The 21,616-nt window shown below is 41.2% G+C and overlaps 3 protein-coding genes across 4 annotated transcripts; 2 read left to right on the top strand and 1 right to left on the bottom strand.

Moving 5' to 3' along the window:
• Positions 1–750: 750 nt before the first annotated feature.
• Positions 751–1,853, top strand: LOC114536465. Its single transcript, XM_028557827.1, has 3 exons — positions 751–1,133; positions 1,216–1,399; positions 1,509–1,853. The coding sequence occupies exons 1-3, from the start codon at positions 784–786 to the stop codon at positions 1,848–1,850; spliced, it is 876 nt and encodes a 291-aa protein (XP_028413628.1). The 5' UTR covers positions 751–783; the 3' UTR covers positions 1,851–1,853.
• Positions 1,854–1,946: 93 nt separating this feature from the next.
• On the bottom strand, positions 1,947–3,972 carry LOC114536464. 2 transcript variants are annotated; one of them, XM_028557826.1, is made up of 4 exons: positions 3,672–3,972; positions 3,213–3,425; positions 2,823–3,108; positions 1,964–2,751 (listed from the first exon to the last, which is right to left on the bottom strand). In XM_028557826.1, exons 1-4 carry the CDS (start codon positions 3,886–3,888, stop codon positions 2,709–2,711), a joined length of 759 nt encoding a protein of 252 aa, XP_028413627.1. In that variant the 5' UTR covers positions 3,889–3,972; the 3' UTR covers positions 1,964–2,708. The 2 variants fall into 2 exon arrangements, with proteins under 2 accessions (XP_028413626.1, XP_028413627.1); XM_028557825.1 differs by having other exon boundaries at positions 1,947–3,108; positions 3,672–3,968.
• A 5,425-nt stretch (positions 3,973–9,397) lies between these two features.
• On the top strand, positions 9,398–14,886 carry LOC114536441. The gene is made up of 2 exons (XM_028557800.1): positions 9,398–11,006; positions 11,174–14,886. The coding sequence occupies exons 1-2, from the start codon at positions 9,398–9,400 to the stop codon at positions 14,884–14,886; spliced, it is 5,322 nt and encodes a 1,773-aa protein (XP_028413601.1).
• The last annotated feature ends 6,730 nt before the right edge of the window (positions 14,887–21,616 follow it).

Here is a 21,616-nt window from a genome sequence, read left to right as displayed (position 1 = left end):
TGGTATAAAGAAATTAAAGAATGGGAACCAACTAATAATGGCAAGGGTACCGTACAGTTTTAAGTATTAAGGAATTTAATTTATATTGTATAATTTGGTTCATTTGCTCAAATTTTTTTTTGTTTTGAACAGGTTAATCACTCCCAGAGATCTACAGAAACACCGTTAAAGACTTGGGTGATAATGAAGGAAGATGGTGAAGTACTGACAGGACATTGCAATTGCATGGCAGGGTTTGTAAAATCTATAAATTTCGTTTGCAAATTAGTGAGTTTGAAGTATCAGTAGTGTATTATTAAACACAAGGTTAAAACATTTGTTTCATATATAGATTGGCAGAGTCTTGCTCTCATGTAGGAGCAGTGCTATATTTCATTGAAACAGCAGTGCGGACACGTGAAACTATTACCTGTACGATGGAAAAAGCAAGTGGTTGATGCCAGCACCTATGAAAAAGGTTTGCTTCATAACAGCAATATTATTATTATAGTGTTAGAGAAGTGCATGTAGATTAAATAACAAATTGCCATTATATATGCAGTGCACATGAATAGTACTAAGCTGTATTGTATGTTTTTCTGCAGATCGAACCTGCATCAGTCAAAACAATGGACCTATCCTCAGCAAAGGCAAAAAAACAAAAGATGGATAATGCTATGTGTGGAAAGTCATCCCCTACAATACAACAACCAAAGCCACCATGCCCCACAGTTGCACATGGATCAATGGAATACCATGTTCTTTAAAACCCTGAATAAGAACTTTCCCAAAAGTGCCTGTTTAATGTCAAAACGACTCTATTATTCCTCATTTATACCTATGTCAGCCACTGAGGTATTACCAAAGCCTATTATGAGCTATGGATCAGAAGAATCATTAAAACTTGACCACAACCAATTAATGAATGAATGCCAGAAGCTAACATTAAAAATAACAGCAAAACAAGTAGCTGTCTTAGAAGCAGAAACCAGGAGGCAAAGCAACTCAAAACTATGGTTTACACATAGAGCTGGTCGAATCACAGCATCAAGACTTAAATCTGTTGTCCGAACAAATCCAGAAAAACCATCAAAGTCGTTGATTAAGTCTATATGCTATCCAGAAGCATATAGGTTTTCAAGTGAAGCTACCAGGTATAACTATTTGCAGAACAAGAATTTTTTATTGTAATGTATTGATTTTATATTTTGATAATTTTGCATTTTATTCCTTTAGATATGGTTGCAATCATGAGGGTATTGCAAGGAAAAAGTATGAAAGTGTCATGTGCCAACAACATGAAACATTTTCAGTATGTGAAAGTGGGTTAAGAGTGAACCTTAAATGGTCATTTATGGGTGCAACACCAGATGGGGTGGTCATGTGTGATTGTTGTGGTATTGGAGCATGTGAAATAAAGGTATACAACTCATTCTTTTAAAAGCATATATACATTAGGGATGGTTGAATACATTGTAAGGTCACCCTCTCTAATGTAAATCACTCCAATCTTTTCACTCACTGTATAGTGTCCATTTTGCAAGAAGGAGAAGGAAAACCTGGTAGATTGTGCAGGTGACAAGGGATTCTGTCTGGTCAAAAGTGAAACTGGTATACAGCTGGACAAGAACCATGCCTATTACTTTCAAATTCAAGCACAAATTCACATTATGGAAATTGATTATTGTGATTTTATAGTATGGAATGAGAATGACATTTACATAGAACGAGTCCTACCAGATATTGTATTTTGGGATAGTGTTGTACCTAAGGCAGAGTTGTTCTTTAGAAAGTGTATCCTGCCAGAAGTATTAGGGAGATTTTTCTCTAAACCATTTTCTGCCCTTGAGCTAAAAAATTCTGAGGAGTAAATATCACAATAACTTAAGATTTGTAATCATTTTGTACACAAATTTATAAATACAAATGTATGTTTAATATTCTTAAATAATTAAATTTAACTTACAGTATAACTCTTGAATATTTAAGTTATATCAACACTGCTAAATATTTTTAATATAATTATTTACATAAGGTAGATTTTCATTAATAATTCTTACTCCAATGGAACCACAGATTGACATAGGTTTGTCAGAGCACAACATACAACTCCAATCTTGTCAATCAATGAATGTTGTTCTCCAGGCTGTGTGTGCAAAAATTCGGTGGGCATTGCTCTACTTTGAAGGACTTGAAACTTGCGCCTTACTAACCCAATAACTCTTTCCACATGTATGCGGACATGAGCTATCTTTCGGGTTTCTTCCACTTCAAAAGGTGTTAGTTGTGACTTTCCTTTTGTGAAGGCTGGTATTTTAAGAGAGGCACAGTAGAGCCCAACATTCTCTTCAATGTTGAATCCACGATCTGCTAGTACAACATCACCTGGGAGAAGATTTTGAAGAATTTTGCTTTTCTCTGTTAGATGTTTGTCACTAACTCTTCCTCCCCAAGCATCTGATATGAAGGTAATATATCCTTGAGGTGCAATACCGATAAGAAATTTGACAGTATTGTGGTGCTTATAGTTTGACCAACTTTGAGCACGGGCTAATAAGTTAGATGGTCTCTCTACAAATACTTCGAAGCAATCTATTATTACAGCTATTTGGTTTCCAAAAGTGTTTCTGAAATCCATGGGCATTGTAGCCCTAAGTATTTCTCTCTCAGGCCATTCAATCAGAAACTGAAGTCTCAAGTGCAAAATAGATATCAATTTCTTGAAAACTCTAGATGCTGTCGCAGTGGATATTCCAAATCTGTATGCCAAGTCTTGGAGTGAAAGATTAAGTTTTAGTCTCATAAGAGTCAAGATAAGTTGTTCAAATTTAGTTAGTGCTGACCTGTCAGTGTGAGATATCCAAGCTTCACAAAGGTTAAACACCTGTAACAGTACCAAAAAGTTAGGTATACCTGTATAAAATCTGGTCTTTGCTTCACTCTTTGCAAATTCCTCCTTCGAAAGTCCAGTAAGTGAGACCTTAGCCTGTAAGTCAAGTAGCTCAAGCTTTTTCTCAGCCAATTCTTTATCTCTTTCTTCCAACGACTCAGCAGTAACATATGTTTGGCATTCTTTCGTGCGTACAACAGTTGGGCCATCACGATCTGTGACATTTTCCAATGATTTATCTGTTCAAGTATACATTATGATATAAATTAGATACTCGTAGAAAATTAACAAAATCATAATGTAAAATATTAATGTCATTTGCATTAACAGTATGTACCCATACTTGATAAGTCATTAACATCCTTTGGAAGTGGAGGATTCTGGAGAGACAGGAGAGCAAGGGCTGCCTGATTTTGTTGTCGCTTCTCTTCTCGTTCAACTGCTCTTTTCCGCCTTTTCAAAGCACATTCTGAAGTCGGTTTCACTTTTTGATGCCCAAGGTTAATTGTTGGTGCCCAATCAATATCTTCTTCATCAAATAGTTCACTTGGATAACCTGGAAAGGAGTGCTTTTGTAGCTTTTAGAATGCACTTGTCATTGGAAAACTTACAAAAAGGCTAATTCTCTACATTTCTCCAGGGTAGGGGGAGTAGGATTTCCAATGACAAGTACACATAATACAGTAACTATATATAAGTATTTTAATATACCTTCATTAAACATCAGATGAGAAGAGTTGTGTACAAGCAATTACACTAGTAAATATAACAACTGATGAACTAGATTTATGGGCTATAATACCTTTAACAAAATGGTCGCTGCATACACGAGCATGTCGAGACTCAACTCCTTTCGTCACCAACGACAGGTTGGCAAGCCATTTAGCTCGACGTCTTTTTGAAATATCTCTTGTTTTGTCTCCTCTGTGCGAGATTTCTTTAGGTATTCTGAAGAAGCGTTTATCCCTGTTCTTGTTCGAGCGGTTGGTACATAGATAAACCGAACAGCAATCCGGCATTTTGGATTTTAAAATATCTCCCAAAGCACACAACAGCCGCCATATTTGTTAAACTTGCCCGTCAGATGAAAATCAAATTTCCGTAGATCACGTGATTGCAAACAAAGAATACGCACTGTTCCAGGTATCAAGACTGCGATGCGAGTGGTAGATGATTCCATCAGCCTGAAGCTCCTGCCAGCGCTCCTAGACAACCGTAGTGTTTCCATCCATGAGAGGAAGTTACTGTCACTGCCGACGAGAATGGGGGGTCTTGGAATACCTATCTTCTCCGACCTGTGCGATGAAGAAAATGAGAACTCAAAGACCATCTGTCAAAATCTCTCAAGCAAGATCGTCCATCAGAATGATGACGCTCCAGCAAATGAAAATGGAGCATCCATCTACGATTTGCGCCGTGAGATAATTAATCATCGACATGCCCAAAACAAGCTGGTCTTGCAGAACTTGAGATCAAGTATGAGTGAAGAGCAAATTCGAGCAAATGATCTAGCCCAGTTGAAGGGATCCTCAGCTTGGTTGACAGCACTGCCACTTGCTAATGAAGGGTATGTCTTCACGAAACCAGAGTTCTTTGACGCAATCTATATGCGTTATCGGTGGACATTGAAGCGCCTTCCATCCTTCTGCGCTTGTGGAAAATCTTTCACCGTGGACCATGCCTTGTCGTGCCTGAAAGGAGGTTTTATTCATCGACGACATGACGAAATCCGTGACCTTCTCGCTTCTGCCATAGACGACGTGGCCTATGACGTTTCTACTGAACCTGCTCTTGCTCCTTTAACTGGCGAAGTACTTCCATCCAGTGCTAATTCTGCCGATGATGCTAGAGTGGACATAGCTGCGAGAGGTTTCTGGCAGAGATGTGAAAAAGCATTTTTTGATGACAGGGTGTTTAATCCTTACGCTTCGACACATCGCCGCCAGACTCTTACCAGCTCGTTTAACGCCAACGAACGTGAGAAGAAACGTCATTATAATCAAAGAATTGTTGAAGTTGAACATGGCTCCTTCACCCCAGTCGTTTTTAGTGCCTATGGTGGATGTGGAAGGGAGACTTCTCACTTCCTCTCGTTCCTAGCAGGCAAACTGGCTGAGAAAAAGAACTTTAGTTCCTCCATAGTTCTCAACTGGTTACGTAAGAAGATAGCTTTCGCTCTTCTTCGCGCTAGGGTTGTGTGTGTTCGTGGTAGTCGTTCCTGGAGAACTTTAAACATTCCTTCATTAATGCAGAAGGGATGCCCAGGGACGGTGCTCTACAAAGAAGTGAGGTTATCTTAACTGCGTATGGGGGATATGAGATTACCCAATTTGGAAAAGTACTAATACCATGTCAGCACAAAAGGGGAAAATTTAATTGTGTTTTTTATGTAACTGATGCAGTAGGTCCAGCTATATTGGGAATAAAAGCGTGTAGAGCCCTTGGACTGGTTTCACTCCATTGTGCGCTGGAAACAAAAGTGGTACAAGGAAGAAACATCCCTCAAGGTGTTGCCCAGGGGCCTAGTGAAGAGAAAGTTAAGTCCACTAAGAGTATTAGATTTGCGGATCAAGCAAAGATAGTAAATCAGCAACAAAGTCGGTCTAGAAGTTATATTAAACCCTCTGTGCCAATCACAGACCGTCCTCGTATAAAGGATAAAGAGAATCTGATCGAGATGTATCCAGAATGTTTTGATGGGTCAGTTGGATGTTTTGAAGATTACACATACCATATAACCCTAGATCCTAAAGTTAAACCAGTTATTCATGCGCCTCGTAAAGTACCATTAGAGCTGGTAGATAAACTAAATTTCGAACTTGACGAGATGGAAAAGAGCGGTGTAATAGAAAAGGTAACAAAACCAACCGAGTGGGTAAATTCTATAGTTATAAGGGAGAAGCCTAATGGAAGGCTTCGGATATGTTTGGATCCCAAAGACCTGAACGAAGCAATTATGCGGGACCACTATCCAACACCCACCTTAGAGGAAATCACCCCAAAGTTAGCTGGAGCTAAGATATTCAGCAAATTAGACGCTCGTAATGGATACTGGAATGTTAAGTTAGATGATGAATCATCATATCTAACCACATTTAATACACCAAATGGTCGATATAGATTCCTAAGAATGCCGTTTGGTCTTCGAATGAGCCAGGATGTCTTCCAATCAAGATTGATGAAGTCTATCGGAACTGTCTTGGTGCTGCTGGGATTGCGGACGACATCACAGTCCATGGCCAAGATGAGTCAAATCACGATCTATATCTTCATGATGCAATGGAAACGTACAAGAATGGCTGGCATCAAACTCAACCGAGAGAAATGCATCATCAAGACCGCTGAATGCAGTTTTTTTGGTATGGTATATACCGCGAATGGAGTCAAACCTGATCCAGAGAAGGTCATAGCCATACAGAACATGGAACCACCCAAAGATAAGAAAGAACTTCACACGTTCCTTGGAATGGTCAACTATTTAGCGCCATTTATGCCCAACTTGGCGAGTCACACGGCACCTTTGAGAGAGTTAATCCGGGATAACGTTGATTACCAATGGTCTCCGTCACATACAAGAGCTTTTAACATACTCAAGTGTCAAAAAGGCACAGAAACTACACTTTCCTACTACGATAGAAGCAAGTCAGTTGTGCTACAAGTAGACGCATCAAGTAAAGGCTTGGGAGCCGTTCTATTACAAGAGAACAAGCCCATTGCGTTTGCATCGAAAGCCTTAACCCTGCTGAGAGTAGGTACGCCAACATCGAGCGTGAGTTATTGGCAGTGATATATGGATGTGAGAAATTCCACACTTACTTATGGGAGGCAATTCGTTGTGGAAAGTGATCATCGTCCTTTGGAACAGATCCAGAAGAAAAATCTCGACATGGCACCTCCTCGACTTCAAAGAATGCTTGTACGATTGCAACCATACGGTTGTATCATCAAATACAAGCCAGGCAGATACCCTATCGAGACTGTCACCAAGGAAGGGAGACGAAATCCCAGGAATGCGTGTGAAAATTCATCATCTAGTAGAATTTCCACCTGTCGAGCTCCAACAGATAAAAGAAGAAACTGCTAGAGATGGAACTCTTCAAATACTCAGCGAGCAAGTTATACAAGGGTGGCCTGATAGCATAAAGAAAATACAGCAAGCAGTAAAGCCTTACTGGAATAACCGAGATGACATTTCTATCCAAGAAGGACTTCTATTCTTAGGCAGTAGAATAATTGTTCCAGAATCACTCCGGCAGAAGATAATGCGAGAAATCCATAGTGGTCATTTAGGGATGGAGAAGTGCAAACTCCGTTAAAAATCCTGCGTTTATTGGCCCGGTATATATAAAGAGATTGAGAGTATGGTGGTGTCCTGTTGTGCCTGCAAGAAATTCCAGAATTCACAGCAAAAGGAACCCATGATTCCAAGCGAAGTACCGCCAAGACCATGGCATACTGTGAGCGCAGACCTGTTTAAGGTAAATAATTTCTGGTACATTGTTATTGCTGACTATTACTCGAAATTTCCATTTGTGAAGAAATTAAATAATTTAACAGCAACCACTGTAGTTAATGTGGTTAGATCGATATTTTCTGAGCAAGGCATACCAGAAACGCTCATTTGTGATAACGGATCTCAATTCACTTCTGCCCAATTTCAAGACCTAGCGAAGAGATATGGTTTTAAAGTAGTCACTTCGTCACCTCATTACCCAAAGGGGCATGGTTTCATTGAGAGACAGGTCCAAACTGTGAAGAAGATCCTGTTGAAATGCAAGGAATCAGGAGCTGATCCTAGTCTTGCATTACTGTCGTTGCGTTCTACCCCCGTTAAGTACAACACTCAAATCTCCAGCAGAGCTACTAAATGGAAGAATGTTCAAGTCAACATTACCAGTAAAGATTCATCCACCAAGCGATCGGTACGAAACCAGAGACTTGTTATTAACACAACAAAAGAAACAAGTAAATCTATATAACAGGGATTCGAAGGAGAAGCCAAATCTCTTTCAAAATCAAGCGGTACAAGTTCAAGACCCTGTTAACAAAACGTGGAGTCCAGCGAGAGTAGTTGGTTTTGGACCAACTCCTCGTTCTTATATTACAGAGGATGGATCCGGAGTTCAGTTACGGAGGAATAGACAGTTAATCAAGCCTGATATACAGAAGACACCTGAACTGATAAATCGTGCAGCCTGTGGAGGCAACCAGGGTGATGTGAGACAGGTCGCATAGTAAAGAAGCCGGACAGAATAATATACAAGTAGATAATATCATTAAATAGAATTAAAATAAATTAGATAAAGTAGAACAATTGATAAAGACAATTTCAGCATAAGTATTTTAGATCATAAGTTTTTTAAAATTTAGGAAAAGAAAAAAAAATATATATATATATATCTTTTAAGAAAGGAGGATGTTGTATATCTCGCATCCGGCTTGTTACAGCCGTGTCACTTCCGGCTGACGAACTTCCGGGTTATGAGCTTTATAAGGCCCGTTTGTGAAGCACGCGGTAAGGATTGACATTTTCGAAGGCCTGTTGTCATAGTTAGTTTATCTATAACGTTTTTTCGCCAGACACCAGAGAGCCATCACAGATATTTGTAAGTAGCTGTTAATGTTTTTATGTCTTTATCTTGTAATATGTAACTCGAGGAATATCGTGTAACTCCTGTGTATTCTTGTATTTGTATATAGCACCGTTATATTAATAAAGTATAAAATGAGAGCGAACGTGTTGAAACTCGAAGCCCCATAACCAGTTGACAGCCTTGGGGCTGGCATAGTGAAATATCTACGCAGCGACTGAAAACAGCTAGAAATAGCGTTATGGATCCCCAGACAGATCAGACAATGACAGAGTCAACCAGCCGAAACAGTCCTGTCTTGGATAAGACAAACAAAAATACAAATACGATTGAAATCATCCACGAAAGCACCGACAAACATCAAAAGAGTTCAGAAGAAGTAACTGAGTATCGTCGAAGCACTAGAGAGAGAACACTAAGCCAAAAAGGTAAAGAATACCTCTTAAATCTGAAGAGAAATATATTCAAACAAACAACGCGTTGTCTAGTCGATAAATTGGCTTCGACTAAAACACAAGTAAGCACGCTAGAAGAGGCAGAGACTAGAGACGAAATTGATCAACTAGAGACTCTAGTTAAAGAATTCAATCGAGGCTTAGACGAATTATTAAAACTGCTCGAACCTGAACAGCGTGAAAGTTATATAACAGAATGTCAAACCGTTTTAAACGACTGGCAAAATGTGAAAGCTTCGTTAGACCTAAATATGCAAAAATATGAAATCGACAATATCCGGGCGCCTAATCCCCGGTCGTCATTACCGGAAGACAGAAAATCAATAACTTCCTCTGTTCGTACTACCTCTTCTATCCAAGAGAAAAGGCTAGAAGCCCGTGCTAAAGTAGCCGCACTCCGAAGTAAAATGGTAGTAGAAGAGGAAATAATAGAACAAAAAAATTTATTAGCCAAGCATGAAGCCCACTTAGAGAAATTGAGAATGAGGCAACAATTAGCTGAAGCAGAAGCGGAAGTAGAAGTTTATGAACAAGTCGAAAATGACCAAGAAGAAATTCCCGTATTTGTGAAAAAGGAACTTCTGACGTCGTACACGAGTAATAATAACCTGAAGACTAAAATAACTCAAGATAGCGTGACCCCATCACTCCACCCAGTTCAGCAAATTAGGTCAGCACCTGATAAACCTATGAATTGTAATGTACCCTCCTTCAGACCTCAACCAGATAGCACACGTCCATCCCCAGTACTGCAACAGACCTTGGTGTCCAGCAACGAACAAACAGTTCATTCTCCTACATTGGAGACTGAAAAGAGTCAGCTGTGCGATAGCAACAAAGTTATTCTAGAAGCACTATCCCTCCAGAGACTGCCAAAACTTACACCGAAGGTTTTTGAAGGTGATGAAATGGAATTTTTGCGTTGGGAATCTTCCTTTGATGCCCTAGTTGCCTCGAACACCCATGATTCCAAGACCATGTTGCATTATCTATGCCAGTTTCTGAAAGGAGAACCACTGAAGATGGTAGAACATTATCAGGACTTGCACCATGATGCCGACACTGCTTATCGTCGAGCCCGAGAAGAGCTGAAATACCGGTATGGCAATGCCAGCATTCTCACCGCGAGTATCGACAAGAGGCTAACGAATTGGCCTAAAATTGGGAGAGACTACAACCGAGAACTCCTGCATTTTAGCGACTTCCTAAACCAAGTTGAGGTGGCCATGAGTAAGTACACCGCCCTAAAGTGCTTCGATTGTTCCAGAGAAATTGTGAAGTTGACAGAAAAACTACCTGGATGGGCACAGAACGAATGGAAACGGAAGGTGTGGAAATACAAAGAGACCAACGGCGAGGAAAGTTTCCCTCCATTCTCGAGTTTTGTAGAAGCAATGAAAACGCTTGCCCGTCGTGTCAACATGCCCGAATTTGGTGGAATCACGAAGCAAGAAGACAGCCGAAGAAAGGAGTTCGACAACCAAAGGACAAAAAGAAATAATTCGAATAGGAACATCACATCCTTTGGTACTCGAGTTAACCAAGGAAATAGAAATGAAGAATCAGAATCATTCAAAGAAGAATCTCAAAACCGTAGCCAACGGAAGATATCCTGTTTCCATTGCCAGAAAGACGACCATTCTCTCAACGACTGTAAAGAATTTCTTGCGTTGACCTTCGATCAGCGAAAAACTTTCATGAGAGAAAAACGAATATGTTTTAACTGTCTAAAATCGACGAATCATATTGCAAAAAAATGCGATCAACACAAACCTGAGTGTGGGACATGCAACCAGAGGCATGCAACAGCTTTACACGATCCACAACGCCATCCCAGTGAACCTAGAACAACCACCCATTGCATCCGAGTTTGTGGCTCGTACCAAACCACCAAGTCATGTGCCAAGATCGTACTTGTATGGCTTCGTCATCCATCCGTCCCGGACACAGAAGTTCTTACTTATGCCCTGTTGGACGATCAAAGTAACGCAGTCCTTGTTAAGCAGTCTGTCTTCGAGAGATTCGGAATCAAATCATCCCCTACGAATATAAGAGTCTCGACAGTCCTAAATAAGGAACAACTTATCGCAAGTAGTCGTGTACAGGACCTCGTGGTCTCAGATTATCACCACCAAAAATCGATACGTCTACCCACAGCCTATACCCGAGAGGATCTCCCCGCAGATTATACTGACATTCCGACGAGAAGAGCAGCCAGTCAATGGAACCACCTAAAAGATATCGCGAAATTATACCAGAACAACGTAAAGTGGAAATTGGCTTGTTGATCGGCCGAAATGTGCCACAAGCAATGAAAACCAGAGAAGTAGTAAACGGGAAAGATGATGAGCCATGGGCGGAGCGTTACGACCTGGGATGGACAATAATAGGTGACGTATGCAAAGGATCCGAGGGGAACGACAGCGACGAGACATTCAAGATTAATCGAATCGTTATACGTGACAGTTTGATGGCCAAAGAAATCTACACGACCTCGGATGTCCAACGAATGATGGAACTCGACTACTCCGAAAGAAAGGCGGAGCAAGGAGACAACACAATTCACTCGATTGAAGATCGAAGGTTCTTACAAATCCTTGAAGAAGGAATCAAGAAAGATGCTGAAGGGCGCTGGGAAATGCCGCTCCCATTTAGAGACGAAACTCCCCCACATCTACCTGATAATCGTCCACATTGTGTCAAAAGAGTGATGTCTCTGAAGAGAAAGTTCGAAAGGGATCCAAAGTTGTTTAAAGACTACGCAGAATTTATAAAAAAAATAATTACCAAGGGACATGCAAGCAGAATCGAAGACAGTGCATCCGAATCCCAGCCAAGACGAACATGGTACCTTCCTCACTTTCCAATTTACCACCACCAGAAACCAGATCAAATCCGAGTTGTTTTTGACTGCAGCGATACGTTTCAACAAGAAAGCCTCAATAAACACCTCCTTCAAGGACCAGATCTGATGAATAAGCTTACAGGAGTGCTCAATAGATTTCGACAGGAAGAAATTGCTGTGACGTGCGACGTAGAGCAGATGTTCCATAATTTTATGGTAGCTGAAGAGCACAGAGATTACCTTCGTTTTTTGTGGTTTCAAGAAGGAGACGTGACAAAGCCCATCGTAACGTATCGTATGAAAGTGCATCTGTTCGGAGCAGTATCCAGCCCAGGATGTGCGAACTTTGGTCTTCGCAAAACAGCGCAAGACGGCGAAAGTGAATTCGGAGAAGAGGTTGCGAATTTCGTACGAAATGATTTCTATGTCGACGATGGTTTAAAATCAGTCAAGACAATAGAAGACGCCGTCAATCTTATCACGAAATCGCAAGCAATGTGTGCAAAAGCGGGACTTCGCCTTCATAAGTTCGCCAGTAATTCCATTGACGTCCTGGAAGCCGTTCCAGCCGAGGACCGCGCCAAGGAGATAAAAGACCTCGATTTACGTCACGATACCCTCCCGATTCAACGATCGCTCGGGACGTATTGGTGTATAGAGTCGGACACGTTCCAATTTAGAATAACGTTAAAGGACAAACCCTTTACACGCCGCGGGATTTTGAGTACAGTCAGTTCCGTTTACGACCCATTGGGAATCGTATGTCCAGTGATTCTCACTGGAAAACTGATCTTAAGAGAACTAGTTCAACAAAAGGCGGATTGGGATGAGCTCGTGTCGGAAGAGATTCGCCCTCGTTGGGAAAAATGGAGAGCAGATTTGAAAGATTTAGAGAAAATGGAAACCCGCCGGTGTTTGAAACCACCAAGTTTCGGAGAAATAAAGTCTACTGAGATACACAGCTTCGCCGATGCCAGTCAGTCTGCAGTAGGACAAGTTTCTTACATGAGACTGGTTAACGATAAAGATCAAGTCCATGTCTCGTTTTTGACGGCCAAAGCGCGAGTTGCCCCTCTGAAACTCGTGTCCATACCCAGACTTGAACTCACAGCTGCTGTTATTTCTGTGAACGTTACACAACAACTTTCGAGGGATCTAGATTATGACGTGGACGCCAACACCTACTATAGTGATTCAACAGTCGTCCTTGGATATATCCAAAATGATGCCCGCCGCTTCCACGTCTACGTAGGAAACAGAGTACAAGCTATAAGAAGCAAAACGTCCCCACAGTCGTGGCACCATGTGAGAGGCAAAGAAAACCCAGCCGACATCGCTTCCAGATCCGCCACACCAAAAGAATTATTAGATACTCCCACCTGGCTAAACGGTCCAGAATTCTTATGGCAAACAGAACTACCTGAGCATACCAGCTGTTCGCCTCTCCTTAATGAGAACGACCCAGAAGTCAGAAAAGTCACAGTCCATGCGGTTCATGTGAACTCACAAGAAAGACCCTTGGACATGGCCATCCTGAATCGTTTCTCGTCGTGGTTTAAGCTAAAACGTGCGATAGCCTTAGCGACTAAGTACGTCAATATACTCCGAACCAGAGTATCTCAGAAAAGAAGAGGTCAAGAGCCAGATGTCCTCGGAAAAGGTTTGTCTACGTCTGTTCTAGTTGAAGATTTGGAACAGGCAGAGCATATTCTCATAAGAAATATCCAACAGCATCATTTCCACGAAGAAATGGCCGTCTTACAGAGTCTAAAAGACGGTCAGTTTAAAAATAACGTAGAAACTAGAAAAAGAAACCAGACGCTTAAGCACTTCAGTTCACTACACCGTCTAGATCCGTTCGTAGACCAACAAGGCATTATTCGAGTTGGAGGACGGATTAAACGAGCTGAGGTCTCATTTCAAGAGAAGCACCCAGTTGTCCTTCCAAAAAGGAGCCACCTTACCGAACTGGTCATACGACACCACCATGAAGCAGTTCAACATCAAGGTCGTCTCTTGACTTTGAATGAGATTCGACATGCTGGCTATTGGATAATCCATGGTCGAGCCACAGTATCAAACGTCATAAATAAATGTGTGAAGTGTCGCAAACAACGAGGTACATCTGAAACTCAAAAGATGGCCGATCTCCCATTTGACCGCATGAAAGAAACAGCTCCATTCACCTATGTCGGAGTAGACGCCTTTGGCCCCTGGCATATTAGAGAAGGCAGAAAGAGTGTAAAACGATACGGAATTATATTCACCTGTATGGCCTCACGAGCTATACACCTGGAAACGTTGAACTCTATGGACACGGACAGTTTTATTTGTGCATTAAGACGGTTCATAAGTAGACGCGGAAACGTCCGACAGCTCAGATCGGATAGAGGAACCAACTTCATCGGAGCAAAAGGAGAGTTGGCGCAAGCATGGAACGAGATGAACCAAGACCACGTCCGTCAATTCCTTCTGACTAAGAATTGTGATTGGATTATGAATGTTCCCCACTCGTCGCATATGGGAGGTGTGTGGGAACGACAGATAAGGACAGTCAGATCAGTCATCTCAGCTATCATGACTGAACTCGGTGACCAACTCGACGACGAGACCCTACGCACGCTCTTCGCAGAAACAGAAAACATAGTTAACTCTCGTCCATTAACGGCAGATGTCTCCGACCCGGACAGTCCAGAACCTATTACACCTATACAACTACTTACGCTGAAATCAAAAGTCGTACTACCTCCTCCAGGACAGTTCAGCCGACCTGATGTCTACAGCCGTAAGAGATGGAAGCGGGTCCAATTCTTAGCAAATCAATTCTGGCAGAGGTGGAGACGCGAGTACCTCCAAAGCTTGCAAGTCAGAAAGAAGTGGCAAAATCCTAAACGGAACCTGAAGGTTGGTGATATCGTTATCGACAAAGACGAAGATCTTCCGAGAAATCAATGGCCGTTAGCAAAAGTAACCAAAACCTACCCTAGTGATGACGGTTTGGTTCGAAAGGTCGAAATCCAAAAGGCAACAAGCAATTTGGACAAGAACGGGAAAAGGAAGAATGACTTGAGTTTTTTCGAACGACCAATTCACAAGTTGACAATGTTATTAGAAACAGTAGATTAAGTAGAGACCGAAAGGAACTTCCCCGCCAAGGAGCATTAAACTTTACTGAGTTGACAGTTCTGTATACAACCATTAGATAATATAGGTTATTGATATTTTATAGTTAGAAAATGTACTAAGTGAACATTTTGGGGAGCCATGTTACAGCCGTGTCACTTCCGGCTGACGAACTTCCGGGTTATGAGCTTTATAAGGCCCGTTTGTGAAGCACGCGGTAAGGATTGACATTTTCGAAGGCCTGTTGTCATAGTTAGTTTATCTATAACGTTTTTTCGCCAGACACCAGAGAGCCATCACAGATATTTGTAAGTAGCTGTTAATGTTTTTATGTCTTTATCTTGTAATATGTAACTCGAGGAATATCGTGTAACTCCTGTGTATTCTTGTATTTGTATATAGCACCGTTATATTAATAAAGTATAAAATGAGAGCGAACGTGTTGAAACTCGAAGCCCCATAACCAGTTGACAGCCTTGGGGCTGGCATACGGCTAGTTACTTCCGGGTTTGTATGTATTATAAATAGCCTAGCTTCTCTTTGTAATATCAGAACTTATAGTAAAGATATACTTTGCAATCCGAATGAATCTAAGATTTAGATCAAGACAAGAAAACACAACACAAAGTGAGGATAAAACAGTTGAAAACGAAAAGGAAATTATGAGTCTTATTGAAACGAAAAACTGTCCATTTATAGTGAGCTATCGTTATTTTCACTCTGGCAATGAGTTCATGTATCTTATTGTTGATCTTTGCGAGGAAAACTTGAGGGAACTTGTTCATGCATGCAGTATTGAACATCTACAAGAGCATGGTCCACGAATGACTAGAGAAATTCTATCAGGACTTGAATTTCTTCATGGTGAAGGAAAGTTGCACAGAGATTTAAAACCTTCAAACGTCCTGGTTGATATCGAAGGTCACATGAAATTGGCAGACTTCGGAATAAGCCGTATTTTGAATGACGATGAAACAACAGTTGTAACATTCGCCAAAGGTACTCCTGGATGGATGCCATCGGAAGTAGCTCAAGCAATTGAGAAAGATGAAAAAAGTCGTTTCAAAAGGAAATCAGATGTCCAGGTCGCAGGTATGATTGCTTTCTACGTCTTAACTAAAGGTGAACACCCTTTTGGTTCCATGTTTGATCGAATGAGAAATATATCAAAAGGGAACTCTGTTAATTTGAAGAAACTTGGTGATCGCAAAGCTCAAAATTTTGTGTCGAGGCTGATCAATCATAAAATTCATGAAAGACCTTATGCTCACGAGGCGTTGAGGGATCCTTTCGTTGATGAACATTGACACAGTCGAACTTTTCTACGGAGATAAAACAACTATTATCGAAATTAATTACGAAAGACGAGATTCGTGGAAAAATAAATCTTATCTGGACTTGAACATAGCATATTTGTCAAAATCACAACATTGTTTTCCTTTGTTGTTGAACTTGGGGAATTGAAATGGTTTCATTTACTTTTTTTACATCATCAGGCGCATCCAGTTTCACACAAAATGGTTCACGATGTTGAGATAATGAGATTAATTATTACATGCATTACCAGAAATTTGCGACATGATAATTTGCATTTATACTAATTTGCATTTAACTTTCAGCATAATGGCCTTCAACTTTTACTATTAAATACATATAGTAAATATACAAAACCCTAAAATGTCGTTGCCCTAGACCTTGCCCACTGTTTGCCGACCTCTGGGTCAATAGAACAGCCGTTTCCCAACGTTTTAATGATCGAATTACTTACCTTAGGTATTTCTACGTTCGGCCAACTGATTGTGAACAAATGTGTATATAGCCTTCGTATTGTTCAAGTTCCTGATAAGACTGATAATATTTTTTAAAGTGATTTGTAAGGACTGGAAACTAGGACATGCGCAGAAATACGTTGTTCGCGCGCTTCTATTTTGTCATGCTTTATCGTTTTGTAAATATCGTGCTGTTCTTGTTGTTTCAATAAATAATTCATATTTATTGCGTGAGTTTACACTGGTGGCAGCATGGGATCGACGAAGATTGTTCTCCCAGACAAGAAGTTTTCTGGGGAGGAAGATATCCGCGAGTTTCTTCGAGATTTTGAGATTTATGTGGCCGTGAACGAGTGGTCGGATGAGAAGGCTGGTCAATTTCTTGCTGTATTTTTGACTGAGGATGCAAAGGCTTTCTACCATCAGCAACCTGATTCCGTACGGAGGAGCTATAGAGAACTTTCCGGTGCGCTGAAAGAAAGGTACGAGGGCGGTCTTGCATTGTTAAAATACAAGAAAGTATTTAATAGTAGAAGCAGGAAGAGTGGAGAGACATTGCATTCCTATCTATCAGAGCTAAGATTGGCATACGAAAGGGCTTATAGTCCTCCTAAGGTTGACCCCTTGCCGGAAGAAGCAAGTGAAGAAGTCAAGAATGAAAGAGTTAAGCAAGAAGGGGCACTAGACTTCTACAATAAGAGAAAGAATGAAGATGTATTATGTCAGTTCATCAATGGTCTGGATAAAGATCTAAAGGAGGTGTTGATTCGACAAGATGATCTTCTAAAAAGGCCAGTTGAAAGCATTCTCAAGCAAATTTCTACACTGAGAACAGAGAAGCGGTGTGACCAAGAAAGTGTCAGCAGCAAGTGGAGATACCTGAAGTAAAGGTAATGAGCATGGCAACCTGGAGAATCTTGTTTCAAAGAACAGTTGAGCAGAAAGTTGAGGAAATGATTAAAAAGGCTGGAGTTGTAAAGAAAGCAGGAAAACGTGTGGGAGGAAAAGTGAGACCTGGCCCCAAAACCCACTGATATCTGTCGAGCATGTAAAGGACACGGACACTGGGCTCGAAGCTGCCCATCTTTAAACGAGAAAGAGGCTGGCCCAGGGTCCCGGGCCCAGCCTTAGGTAACCAAAGAGGGACCACCATGTACCCTTATCGAAGTTCAGGGGAACAAATGGAAAGTAAACACAGTACACAAAGGTAAATAATAACAAAGGTTATCATGTCAGAGGCTACTGTGAACAATGTTGAGACAAACTTCCTAATAGATACAGGTGCAGAAGTAAGCTTAATTTCTGCAGAAATTCCTGGGTTATAATTAAAGAATCCCAAGTGCATCCAGTTTCAATAACTCATCAGCCAATTATTGTTAAGGGTGAGACTGAGGTACTTGTGAACTTGGGGAGTTTAAATACAACTTGGAAGTTTCTTGTTGTGGAACAATTAACAGAATCAGTTCTCGGAGCAGATTTTATAGCTGAGCACCACAAGAGTTCCTGGGGTTTCAAGGATAATAACTTTGGTTAGATGACATAGCTATTCCTTTATTTGATTATACCCAACATGTTCGGATTATAAAGGAAGATCATTCCATCCCAGTTATTGCAAAAATGTACTGTAGAACTTCCAGCCAGACACCAATTACTAATCCAAATGCGAGCAAAAGATCAGACCAGTCGAAATGGGATTTTACGAGTCAGGTAAAACACCTGGTGGGGGTACTGCTAACTAAACTGTTGTACAACCAAGTAAGGATGGCAGTTTTATGGTAAAGGCAGTAAATCTGAACTTTCATAATGTTACATTGTTCAAAAATAAAAAATTTGGGAAACTTTCTGAGATTGAAGAGGTATTTGACACGGCTAACGACTACCAGATTCAGGATGATCAACATCCAACTGTCTCTTCTATCCAGACTGAGAATATTAATGTTTTGCAAGATATTGGGATTGAATAAGTCAGACTGACCTAAAGGCGCAGGAAAAGAACAACTTGAAAAGCTGCTCATTTCCTACTCAGATGTTTTTCTCCAAGAACAAACGAGACCTAGGGACATGCAAGTTAGGGACAAACATCACATACACCTGAAACCAGGTACAGTACCAGTCAAACAACCATTACGACGTATCCCATTTGCATACCAGAAAGAGGTTAAACGATTTGAGAGAATATGCTGAAAGATGGAATTAATTGAGAAATCGTGTTCGGAATGGGCAAGTCCTTTAGTCCTAGTTCGAAAATCATCAGGAGACCTGCGGATATGTGTTGATTATCGAAAGTTTAAATGAAGCCACAATGTTTCCAAGTTACCCATTACCTAACTTAACTGAACACTTGATCGTTTAGCTGGAGCATCCTATTTCACATCAATAGATATGGTATCTGGGTACCACCAAGTTGAAGTTGCGGAAGAGGACGAGAAAAAACGGCGTTTGTATCTCCATATGGATTATTTCATATGTAGGATGCCCTATGGGCTGGCAGGGGCCCGGCAACCTTTCAATCTGTTGTCGAGGATATGGTTCAAGTATTGGAGACTGAGGATATCATGGCATATCTTTGACGATGTTATCTGTTTCCACGGATCTTTTGACAAGCATTTGCAAGGAATTCAGAAATTGCTGAGATGGTAAGAAGAGCTGGTTTTAAATTATCTGGCACAAGAAATGCCAGTTTTTGCGAAACGTTCCGTAAGATTTCCTGGGTCCTGTCTGTTATCGACAATACTGGTGTTAAACCACTACCTGAGAAACTCGATATAATCAAGAATTGGAAAGCCCCGGAAAGCGAGGATGAATTGCGACGGTTTCTGGGAGTATGCACGTTCTGGAGGAGATTTGTGAAAGATTTTGCCGAAATAGCCGTTCCACTCCACAACCTTTTAAACAAAGAACAATTTCTATGGACAAGGGAATGCCAGGCTGCGTTTGACCTTCTGAAAGAACGGTTATGTTCTTCGGTAACATTGAAACTTCCACAACGTGTTGGTCGTTTCTCTGTGACATGTGACGCTTCAGATTATGCTGTTGGTTACTATCTCGAGCAGGCTGATAGATCTGGCCTAAAGCGACCGGTTGCGTTCGGAGGAAGAAAACTACATAAAGCCGAAATGAACTACTCCACCACGGAGAAGGAGTGCTTGGCAGTAGTTGAAGCACTGAAAGCGTATCGTCCTTATGTTTTGGGAAATCAGTTCGATTTATACACGGATCACCAATCTCTTAAATGGCTGCTAACGCGAACGAAAGAACATAGTGGCCGCCTGTGGCGGTGGGTTGACAAAATTCGTGAGTTTCAGTTCTCGGTTAAGCATATCCCTGGACGAAGTAACACAGTGGCGGATGCCTTGAGTAGGATTCGAAATGTTACAACGCGAGAACCAACACCCTGGAATTTAGAATACATTCGCCAGCGACAAGAAGGTTGTGAAAAGATAAACCAAGTGAAATCCATGTTACAATCGGGAATACGACAAATAAATACCACGGACATGGAATTAAAGGCATTCGAGGACGAACTACCGAACTTATATGTACGGAAAGACAATGTTTTGTGCCATTATGACAGTAACGATGGGAAGAGTACAATAGTGATCCCCCGTAGTTTAATTCCTAGAGTACTACACATGATGCATAATGATTTGGACATTTCGGTTTCAAGAAGACAATGCAAAGGATCAAGGATAAGTATTTCTGGCCCCTAATGTCATCCGAAATTGAAGATTGGTGCACAAAGTGCGAAATGTGTCAACGTAGAAGAAATCCGGTACCAACCCAAAGAGCCCCACTTCAATCAATTTCTACATGCCGCCCCGGGGAACTGGTTACTATGGATATCGTTGAATATGCACAAAGTTCGCGTGGATACCGTTATTGTTTAGTAGTGGTCGATCACTTTACAAAGTGGTTAGAATTATTTCCATTAAGAAATCAGAAGGCCGAAACAATAGCAAAGAAAGTCTTTGATGGTTGGATCCCTCGACATGGAGCACCCGAACAACTCCACCATGATCAAGGGAAGAATCTAACAGCTGAAATTATCCGTGAAGTGTGTTCGTTTTTAGAAATTTGGAACACACAAACAACACCTTTCCATCCACAGTCAGATGGGGCGTCAGAAAGGAGCATTCGTACCGTGAATAACATGCTAGCCAAGGTTGTTGCGGAGGACCAACGAAATTGGGACTTGTATGTGTCGTCTACATGTTTTGCATACAATACAGCAGTTCACAGCTCCACCGGTTACACCCCTAGTTACCTCGAATATGGCAGAGAACTCCGTCTACCATGCGACCTTGCTATGAATGATCAACAAACTGTAAATAAAAAATCTCACACTGAGTACGCAACGGAACTGAAGAAAAGAATTACTAAAGCGTTTGAATGCAGCAGGGAAACGCTCGAGTCTTCCCACAGAACACAAAAACATTATTACGACAGGTGGGCAAAGGGAAATGTTTACAAAGAAGGAGATCTCGTAATGTGGAAAGATAAGAAAACCAGGAAAGGGAGATGTATGAAGCTGAACAAACCTTGGACGGGTCCATGGGAAGTTATTAAACGCCTAGGGGATGTAGTATACAGAATAAAGTACGTGGGCTCTAGCAAGGTTGGGTTGAAGAGAAGGATTGTCCATCACAATCAGTTAAAACGATTTTACGAGACCACAGGGTTGCAGGAAGAAACCGTACAACCAGAACAAACCCCTAGACAACATGTAGCTGAGGACGGTGATACAGTCGAGAACAGGAATGACGTTGTCATTGTAGACGGTCCAGATACCGCCGCCGAACGCGAGGTACAGCAGCGTCAAGACGAAGCAGAACCAGCGGTGCCGGAACCTGAAGGAAGGCCTCAACGACAGCGAAGACCACCGGGCTGGCTTGCTCCATACGAAACTAACATTTAATTAAACTGTGGGACACAGTTCATTCTTAGGAAAAGGCAGTGTAAGGACT

This window comes from Dendronephthya gigantea, unplaced genomic scaffold, assembly GCF_004324835.1.
Source record: "Dendronephthya gigantea isolate DGI-Jeju-01 unplaced genomic scaffold, DenGig_1.0 000136F, whole genome shotgun sequence".
Lineage (NCBI taxonomy): Eukaryota > Metazoa > Cnidaria > Anthozoa > Malacalcyonacea > Nephtheidae > Dendronephthya > Dendronephthya gigantea.
The sequence above is the reverse complement of the archived record's forward strand: the minus strand, read 5'-3'. Positions and strand labels throughout refer to the sequence as shown.